This window comes from Styela clava, chromosome 3 (genome assembly GCF_964204865.1).
Source record: "Styela clava chromosome 3, kaStyClav1.hap1.2, whole genome shotgun sequence".
In the NCBI taxonomy this organism is placed as follows: domain Eukaryota; kingdom Metazoa; phylum Chordata; class Ascidiacea; order Stolidobranchia; family Styelidae; genus Styela; species Styela clava.
In genome coordinates this window covers 25,471,675-25,482,347 of record NC_135252.1, presented here as the reverse complement: position 1 = coordinate 25,482,347, position 10,673 = coordinate 25,471,675, and the positions used below count along the sequence as shown (strand labels likewise).

General features: G+C 37.9%; 1 protein-coding gene across 1 annotated transcript; it reads left to right on the top strand.

Moving 5' to 3' along the window:
• The first annotated feature begins 863 nt into the window (after positions 1-863).
• Positions 864-10,543, top strand: LOC144420935 (arf-GAP with GTPase, ANK repeat and PH domain-containing protein 1-like). The gene is made up of 9 exons (XM_078110789.1): positions 864-993; positions 1,790-2,307; positions 3,461-3,683; positions 3,879-3,925; positions 4,077-4,219; positions 4,968-5,157; positions 6,171-6,291; positions 7,063-7,312; positions 7,853-10,543. The coding sequence occupies exons 1-9, from the start codon at positions 923-925 to the stop codon at positions 8,156-8,158; spliced, it is 1,869 nt and encodes a 622-aa protein (XP_077966915.1). The 5' UTR covers positions 864-922; the 3' UTR covers positions 8,159-10,543.
• The last annotated feature ends 130 nt before the right edge of the window (positions 10,544-10,673 follow it).

Genomic DNA, 10,673 nt, shown 5'->3' with positions numbered 1-10,673 from the left:
ATAACACTTCTGTCAAAAATAGATACTCTCACTTCAATAATTATAACTACAGTAAAGAATTACCCGTAGTGACGCAATCGGAGGTAAATTTTTGAATAACTCAATTTCAATTCAACTTCAACGCAATTTTTAATAGGTTTAGGGTCCACCTGAAAATGTTTCTGCGGCCCAGCAGTAAGGCATGGCCCACTGGTTGAAAACCGGTGAACTAGGATAAGTCAGATCATTCAAATTTTGCATTCGTAATAACGTTTTTCCTAAATAATAAACGTTACCTAATTTATCCTTATTTTACCTAAAAATTCAATGTTGCAGCGATAATAAAATAGCAACAGATTATTATTCAGATTTGCTATAAGTCGCTTATTTGCGCATTTCGCCTGGAACGAGGCTTTGTACAAACAGTCACTGATATCCAACGATTTATGAGGCGCCGCTGTTATTTCAAAGTACAGAAATCTTTCCGATTCGGCGATTATTTATTACGCCCGGGTCGAGGTGGAGACTTGAACCAATTTTCAATTAACAATTTTGTAAAATAATTTAAAATTTAAAAGACTCGCGTATTTTTAATAATAACGTCTCATTTCAACAACAATCATCGATAAAAATCGTTGATTAACGGTCAAGGGGCTCATATTGAGCTTTACCATGGGCGCCATTATACGTAGTTTGGGCCACAAAGTGTTACATAGGTATGTCACATTATACATTGAATTGGATCTCTTATAAATATTAAAAACACATTGTCGCTCAGTACCCCGTGATTTTTTCGGCGCAAATACCGGTTGTACATACGAACTCCCTGTGGGCATCATATGATTTTCACCAAAACAGCCAATAAAGGAAGTGAGCGTGATTCTAAGCTTCAGGTCTTTTATTTTCAGTTCTAGGAATAGAAATAGTGATTCATTGTGTTGAGATGTCTTCGACAACGGCTCATGACATTCAATACATGCAGACTGGTCGCGAGGATAGCGTCGGAACTGAAATGTGAGTATTTCAAGGGACTTGCTTTTCCAAGAAATTTTTTGGACTTTTTCCAGTTATCCGCTCCACTAAAATATGATCATATTATCCAGTTAGGATTAGAAATGCAGATTGCGCTGGAAATTTTAATTCATTCCTGACCCCAACTGGATGATTACTAATTTTTCATTAAAAAACGTGGCTGAGCAAAGGGGGGGGGGGTAACTGGAAACAATCAATTTTTTAGTCATGCAGGGCCATAATAAATGCGGATTGCGTAGGACTTTCTCTGGGTAGAGATAAAAATAATATTTGGAAATTAAGATTTTGTAATAGAAAATGAATTCGTTCAACAAAGTTCAAACTCGCAATTAATGGAAGTAGTCATAGTTGCAAGTGGATAACTTTGCTTTGAGGATTTTGTCGAAGTCTTGCAATATATCATCAATGATTACATTTGCATCTAGAATTAACACTGCTCCTATAAAAGCCCACGGCAGTCATTGTACTCGGTTGGATAAGAGCCCTCATCCGTTTTCTACCAGTGTATCGGTCTTAAAGAAAATTTTCGTTCTTAGCTTTGCTCAGAGTGAGAGAGAGAGGGCTCAGAGCTTCTCTACCTAGCGTCAGGGCGCGTAACCTCGCTTAAGTAAATTCTTTCGAGAACATTTGTTTATATGTTTGGATCCTTATAAAGGCCGACAATATACATATCGGTGGCTTTATCATGGCCTTGTTTTGAGTCAATATGTTGAAACATTTTCATCTTTCCTAACACGCAGGAATTACCTAAATTCACTTATTCAACTTATATTCGCAGGAAACCTTTAAATGACGAATCAACCCAGAACTTTTCCCAAATTATCGATCCTCCCCGGAAACCCGTGGCAACAGGAAGAAAATATAGTTTCGAATCTTCGGATGACGACATTTTGACGTCAGACGATGACGCAGATTATCATTTATCTTCCACAACTTCCAGTGATGACGAAACAATCGCAAGCGGTGGGCTTTCATCTTCCACTGACCTCACTGTAAACAAAAATCTAACTAACATTGCGTCATCAACAAACAAAAACAATGACGTCATAAATAAGTCGTCATTACTCAAGCTACCATCAACACCACGTAATCAGTTGCAACAAAAATCTAATCCGACGAGATCATCCTTTATGGACGTAGTGAACGAGATCTATGACGAAACAACGGACATACCTGCCCAGAACAGACTCGGGCCAAAACCATGGTTGATGAGGCGAACGCTACTGCCCAAACCGAAGGGAAATTACCAAGTGAGCGATATAGATTTCGGCTTCAGACCCAAACAACAGCACACAGGTTTGTGATTTTTAAATCGATTTTTGTCAATTCTTAGATGGGTTGAACACACAACCCAGATGCCACCAAGAGTCTATTTTTATTCGTCAAGTTTTTTATACTTTACCTGAGGCTTGATGCATATACCGATCAGCACCTAGTTAACTTCCAACGTTAGGATATCTTTGAAACGATTCCCCTTCGTCACACTAAGATCGGGTTTAGATAATCCAACTTATGATCTTTAGTTCTGTAGTTATATAGTTATGCAAGCTGTATAAAGGTATACCAGCTATTCTACGAAGTTTTATAACAGCATAGCTAGGCGGGCGGCAGTACAATCAGCATATTGAGATTTGTGATCTAAACCTAAATTATTATCGTTAAATTTCATGGAAATTTCAATGAAAATTCTCAGTAAGTTCGAGATGTTTTGAACAACATTTATCCAAACAAGTCTCCAGGTGTAACAATTTTTCAATTTGTAATTTACTTTGACTATGAACTCTAATCTTCAGAGAACACACAGGTAATGAAACAATGATCTCATATTCATGAGACAATGAAATCATGGATATTTCTCACGAAAACTAGGTCATTCAATTCATTTCTCGTGAATCTGGTACTTAAGCGCATAAGCGCTATTGCTATTCTAAGGATCGTAAGCTTTTCAGTGCGTCATTTTATGCATAATTTGTTACATCCTTTGTGAAGTCGTAGACAAGGAGTTTGTGATTTTCAACCAGCAAGCATATACAGTTAACAACCATTGCGCTAACTGACACAGCGGCATATCAACGTGAAATGGCGCCCGTGGCAAAGTTTAAATATGCGTTCCCTTGATTGGTGATTGACAATTTTATTAACGGTTACTGTTGAAATGAAATACTTGTACGTTATTATTTGAGTAAAAATACAAGTTTCATTTATTTCCAATTTAGAATTATTATTTATTAAATCTTTTTACGATTGGGACTTGTCGCTCTTTATGCGCCCCTCTCCAAACGACGCTAATTCCACGAGTCATGACTGTATACCTTAGATAAGCCATTGTACTGACAGTTTACAAAAATGTCACAACACAGACTACCACAGTCAAGATTCTGGGTGATTGTGCATTGCCTCCGTGTTACGACTCTATATTGAAGTAAAGTATACATATTTGATTCAAAAGTGAAAGCAACTCCAAAACAAGAACCAAAATCTCCGGTTAACCAACCTACGATACCGGATACCGTTACGAAATTGACTCCTGTTACCAAACCGGATAGTGCACCGGCACCATCAACCAACCAGCAACCTTCTCAAACCATAGACGAACCTTTGTACTCTGTACCGACATCTCGAGGACGGATTTCTAGCGGAAGTACTCGAAATGTAATCAGCGATAATGAAAAGTGAGTAGAGGATTGGATAGACCGGCTCTGTTAAAATAAATATTTCTTAACTTAATCCACCCTCTTAATAACGACATGAAAATAACAAACTGCGGTGAATTACATCGCTCTGCTAACGCTGGTTGTTCTCTGTATATCGTCAACAGTTCCGATATTTCTGCAATTCCTATATTGATACTTGTCTCTTTTGTCCAGGCCAACGAAATATCCATCAGAAACAGACATTGGATTTGTATCGATTTGTATACTCAGGTTGTGTACCAGGTTAGGGTTCAGGTTGTGCGACATCTTGGTGAATTTGATGTTTATCTAGTTTTTGTCACAAATTCTCTCTACTATCAATAAAAACGATTTATCTGAACTCATCTCAATAAACCAAATATTTTTCAGAAGACTTTGAGTTCCATCTTGTGTCCATGGACGGGAATATCTGGTATTTCTCATGCCCGACGTCGTACGAGAGAGACCAGTGGGTGCTTGTAATTGAGCAACAGATAATGAACGTTCTACAGAATGGAGCATCAAGCAAAAATAAGGTGAGCATCGAAAAATCAGAATAGACGATGCATTGGCCATTCTAATGTCACTCGATGATGTCTCGGGACTTCTTCTTGAATGAAATGAAAAATTTTGTGTCTGATCAAATTAAAATATGCAGTGGGTTAGGGTTGATATTAAACTTTAGTCAAAGCAAAGTTAGGGGTTCTAGCTTCGCTTACCCATCTTTTAATAAAAATAATGTGAGTGTGAAAATTGAGTTAAACGGTTCTGAAATGAGAAAATATTCAACCTTCTGACACCACCTAAATGTTTCTAGTCTAGAGCTTTATTCTGCCTTTACACCAACCTAACTCATTGACCATAATTTCCGTCATGGCTGGCTGATCACGGTCAGTCACTTGTCACTGCTCAGTCATCCATTAAACCATGGGTTCTCAAAGTGCTCCATACCGAGCCCCAGGAATCTGTAAGAGAAACCAAGAGGTTCTGTGAGCTATTCGATTACTTATAAAAATACTAACTTCGCTCATTTTGTAACTGTCCAAAGAATCTATGAAGCAACCACAATTTGAATATTTTTTAAAAAAAAGCAGCAAATACATTCGAGGTATTAAATAAAGTAATTTTAATTTTTCCAGGAAAATTAATCTGTAAGTAACAGTAAATTTTTTTGCTTTTATGTTTATAAATTTATTGTAGCGTAAATAATAGTTGACCTCTTCACTGGCTACTCAACACCAACAGTTTGATAACCTAAACAATACCAGAAAAACATTTTCTCAGACTGACTGCACGATGATGACACCCGTTGATATGGAAGTGTTTCGTAGCATTCCTGGTAACGATACATGCGTGGATTGTGACTGTCCGAATCCTACGTGGGCTTCTCTCAATCTTGGATGTATGATGTGCATTCAGTGCTCGGGGATTCACAGAAATCTGGGGTCACATGTTTCAAGAGTTAGATCTATAGGTGAGTGAGATTGTGGGTTCTCCTGTAGTGTGTGAACCAGGTTAGGGTTGGGCCATAATTTTATTCTGATTTTCCTTGTTTTAGTTCTATGATGAGTCCAGGGACTGTCTGTGTTAGCCAAGTGAACATTCCCCTGCCCATAGGATTCATTACCTTTACACAACTTGATGTAAAGTAGGCGAAACAAATTAGTTACCTCCATATTTGTACACACACTTCTGTAGTGCCAAGCTTAGTATGGACTGGTAAGACGGCTTAGCAACTAGACTACATGGATTAAACTAGGTTGCAAATAAAAAAAGTAGAATATTCTAAATCAGGGTCTCCCAAACTGGGATCCTCTGATCAGTGGGCAAATAGATTATAATCTTGTCGAATTTTCGTTGGGCTAACATTTCATGAGTTTTATTTTGTCAAATTAAACATTATCCTTCCTCGCTGATTAGGCAAGAAAATTTATATGACAGAGGATGGGCGTCTGTCATAAATAAGATTCACCAACAGGGGTCCGCGGCCCAAAAAGTTTGGGAAACCCTGTCCTAGGGATTCAAGAGCCCTGCTGCACACTAACACAAATATTATTTCTGTAACGTTTCGTCGGGATATAGTCAGACTTCCTCAGAAGACGGATAAATAGTTAGACTTGTAGAAACCCAATCAAGAAAAAAAGTATAGTTGTATAAAAATGGTTATGCACTCCTCAACCAGAAATATTACTATTGTTAAATCAACAGCTTTAATATGAAAAGTTCAGAACCCAATTCAAACGCTCCAATTAAAATTTACCTGTGATGGGGCAAATTACAAATCCACTCATCTGAAAACAACTAACTAATCCCATACCTGACATTGATCGTTATTTGGACGAGAGACCATGGTTCGCCATATGATTTTGCCGCATTATCGACTTTCTTCTCCCCCAGGTTAATTATGAAAATTCCATCCTACACATGATTTACTGAAATTTTCCGATGCTTAATTTAACTCGCTAACTAATCCAAACATTTTCTCAGAACTTGATGATTGGCCGATAGAATGCAGTGCAGTAATGAAGCAAGTTGGAAACCGAGTTTGTAATTCAGTCTATGAAGCAAATGTGGGCAGATTTATTAAACCTACTCCACATTCAACAAGGTAAAGGGTTTTTATGAATCAAATTGTCTATATCATGGGTGTGGAACAGGCGACCCACACAAAGCGTTGAAGTGAAAAACGAATTCCATAGAACCCACAGAAATTTTTGAAATAAATAAAAGTTTTCAGTTTTATTAACCATGTAGCTGGCCCACTAGGAAAAGTAATTGCCCACCCCTGGTCGTTGGTCTGTATAGTACTAATTATATTTTTTTGCCGTTTATTGACTCACCGCATTACATTTAATCTCCATCCATTCACATTTGAGTCGTCAGAATTAGTTTTGTCTTTGGTTGTCTTCCCGCCTGTCCCATAATTGCTAAGCTTGTAAAAATCTGTGAGTCATACTCATCGAAATGTTGTGCTGAGAGCTAGTCGCATGCTGATGATGGGTGACTCTATGCGCAAACGGTTCGCTGCACTTCTCTCTCCCTGTCCTGAGTGAATACCGCTCTTTCCAGAGAGAGAAGAAATTTATTATTTTGTCATGTCATTAATGCAGTAAAAGAGTAACAGCAATAAAATTGTTTTAGTGTGGACGGGAGGGAGCGATGCGGTCATCGATGTCAACACCCACTATTACTATTCAACTACTATTACTTCCTTTTCTGTGGTGTAAATACAAAAGTCAGCTCGTCTATCCAGAACATTTTATTCTGGATAGGAATAAGTTTACACGATTCGATGTTACATTCTTTATGTAAGTGAGCCCTTGTAAGACAAATAATGATAGTGGAGCTGCTACTAATAGATTTCACTCATATTTTCTAGGGAGGAACGAGAAGTATTCATCCGTGACAAATATATTCATAAAAAGTTCGTCTCCTCACTCCCCGCAGAATGCGACGTTGGAGCCACTATTTGTGAAGCAATCTCTAGCGCCAACATGCGGCTGTTGGTTCAAATGCTCTCACATGCGACACCTAGTGACATAAATGCACCAGCGACGAGAGACCATCGTGCCGCGTTACATATTGCTGCTTACCATGGAGATCTTGCTATGCTGCAACTCTTACTCTGGGTAATTGTTGATTTATTATTAACTACTTATCCACATCTTTTTTATTTACGCAGTTTGCTTTGAATAAAGCCCTGTGGGGTTTCAAGAATCTTGAGTGTCTAAAAGCTACAAAGAATTACTCTGTATGATACATAAAAATGCTTCTTTTTACATTTAAAATTGGGGGTTCCAACCCGGTTTAGATGCTGGTCAAGTTGTGCCACTTTTGCTTTTGTGCCACTGTTAGCATTGTTTATGAAATGTAACTTTTTACATCACACCTTTTGGTCCCTGGTCCAAAAACCGCACCTCTGGGTTATCTACACACAAAAACTTGTGTCTAGAAATAGGTATTTCATGACCAGCTTCACTCACTAGGTGGTTCACTTGCTGATTGATTCTCCCGCCCTCTAATCTTGATTCGTTAGGATGGACCAGTCCATACTAGACCTAAATAGTAATTTGATGAAGAGCCGTGGTGTCTTATGACTAAACTGATCATCTTTCCTATTCTAAACCTATTCTAACAGTAAACTGACTCTGATTGTATTTTTTCAACAGAATAAGGCTGACGTACGTCAACGAACAGCAACGGGAGAGACAGCTGCTATGATAACCGAACATCGAGGCCACCAGGAGTGCCATAGAGTTCTATCATCATCTGTTCCACATGACAGATTATCAGTCTTGCATGACCAAGCGAATAATTCTCCTGCGTCATTAACAAGCTCTGCATCATCGTTGTCAATAGCAACGTTGCCATCAGAGAACGCTTTGATTCCTGCAGTCAACCATGACCATGGTTACTATAGTAACGAAATGAACACCAGACCGAATATCAATTATATGTACACCAGTGCCATCTAGCGGTGGACTCTCTGGCAACCCCTAGTGTGCAATGTAATGCAGTAATATATTCAATGACCGTCCTCAGAAGCACTATACCTATGTAAAGTTACCTGTCGTAAGTGACCCCGTCCAGCATGTAGGGGTGGACGAATAAAGTTTAAGGAAAAGATAATTGCACTCACTCAGAAGTTAAAAGACTCGTGTCTTAGATAACTCACAGGCAACATTCCCTCTAAGAGCTTGCTTAGTTGCGTGGAATAGAAGGCCATGTGAGCTCTAAAAAAAGGTCTTCACGGAAAATTAGAAAAAATAGAAAATAAATTTAAACGAACACAGAATTTATTTATAAACTCCAGTGCGCGGCAGAACGAAAGCACTGCGCGGGGAATCTCGGCCAGCCAGCAGCTTAGAGGGAATGTTGGTTACGGGACCCACTGAAATGCCAAAAGCTACTAAAATTATAGAGAATTTAGTGGCTCGCTGACTCTGAAGTAATGGAGACCCATCTGTGAACAAAGTTACCGGCAAACAGCCACTGTACAATAATGGTGCAGTGAATGCAGCGTAATGTGAGACTTGATAATGTGAGCAGTTGGCAGCCTGTTATTTGACTTTTAACTGATTACTGTAAAATAGTGATTCAACTTGTATCCTGGTATATGTTATAATTTAATATTAATTGACAAATATTTGATAATCAAACTTCGGAACGGTATGATGTCATTAGACATATTTTAGTCAGTATGGAAATTCAAATGTCAAATAATTATAAAGCAAAGTGATTGTTTTCATGAAATTCCTAATTGGTATGCATGGCGAAAGGAACTTGGGAAATATATGACTATGTATTTCATAAGCTTTATCAAATTGAATAATTCGTCAAATACTTGTTCAATCAACTCTGAAATCTTATCTGATCTGAAATTTCAATGAATAAGTTCATAATTTAGAATACCAAACTCTGAGTATGTGTCTCCTAATGAAAATTGCTTGAGAATTCCTTATTGTTTTAAAATCATCTGATCCGATCTAACACTGATTGTATAAAACAATTTGTAATTTTTTCTAATTTTGAATGTTGCATATTCTAGTGTGTTTCTCGTTACTATAATTGCCCACCAATTCTATTGACTGTCTCAACATATTTCACTAGTGGGCCAAAGTTGAATATCATTTACTATCATTTGTAAACTTTTTCCCGACTTGAAATTCAAAATATCTGAACAATCCATTACTTGCCATGTATCTCCAAGTTGCATCCCAGTAAATTCCATGCGTTTTTTGGAGAATTTTTTTTTCAATGTCAGTGACATCATCAGCTATGACATCACTAAATTCCCATCACCATGAGAGGTAACACTTTTTTTGGTTTAACAAAGTTTTGAAAATTTGAAAAAAAAAGTATTTAGTCACTCAATACCTCCTGAGTATGCTGCAAATTATCAAATGATTTACCAACCTATGTGTTCTGGAGTTGTATTTTATTATTGTCAATGACGTCATCAGTGTTATGACGTCACCACTTTAAAACTATTCCATGTCAGTCCCTGTGACAACCTGCATTATTCTTCTCTGTATCTCCGTTGTTACCTCATTATTATGTGGGAAGTATCACTGTGTCAGATTTGGCCCGAACGTTATATCACGAATTCCATCTTTCATAATCGAGGCTAGCGCAAGATCTTTTCTTTCCATAGGTTTTGATATCTTGTATTTGGGATGGAATTTACATATCTATCTGCTCGATCATGTGTATGCCATAATTTCGGGAATAATATACCAGTTCCTATTTAGGCGCTCTCAGAAGTGCGTGTAGCAATATGGAAGTAACTAATTTTGTTCGCCTTTGTCACATCAAGTTGTGTAAATGGATTGAAACCTATATTCACTTGGCTAACACAGTCAGTGAACTCGTAATAGAACTAAAATTGGAAAGAAATTATGGCCTAACCCTAACCTGGTACACATACTACAGGAGTACTCTTATTTCAATCATATTCCAGCACCATACTAAAACTACCCCCAACTTGAATTCAAAATATGAATTGGTATTTTGTCTCATCAGAGTATTTCTTCTTGAACAAGGGTCTGACCAAGCACCCGGTGTCATGAACGTTACATCATTCATTTATATTGCCAGCCACATGGAAAGCTATAGAGCGACAAGTATGAGACAACTTTGTGGCTAAAATTTTATTCAAGAACGAGTATTGTATTCTGGCGATAAATGATTTTATAATGTCACACTTTGGTAGTGTGGTGTCACACAGTATATTGTTTTCACATTCGAGCCAAGCTTGGCACTGTGATACTTTCCACACCTTTATTATTCTTGTTCCTGATCATTTTTGTGATTTTATTTTCAATCGGTGAGTTTGTGACAATCTACGTGTGTTGCTGACATCTGGTGGTGAGTTTGCTAAATGGAAAGTCGATACGACGACGGCTAGTTGAGGATAAGACAGGATTTACATATTTAACCCGGGGAAGAAAAAAGCCGATTATGGCGAACCACGGCGTCGCGTCCGGCTAC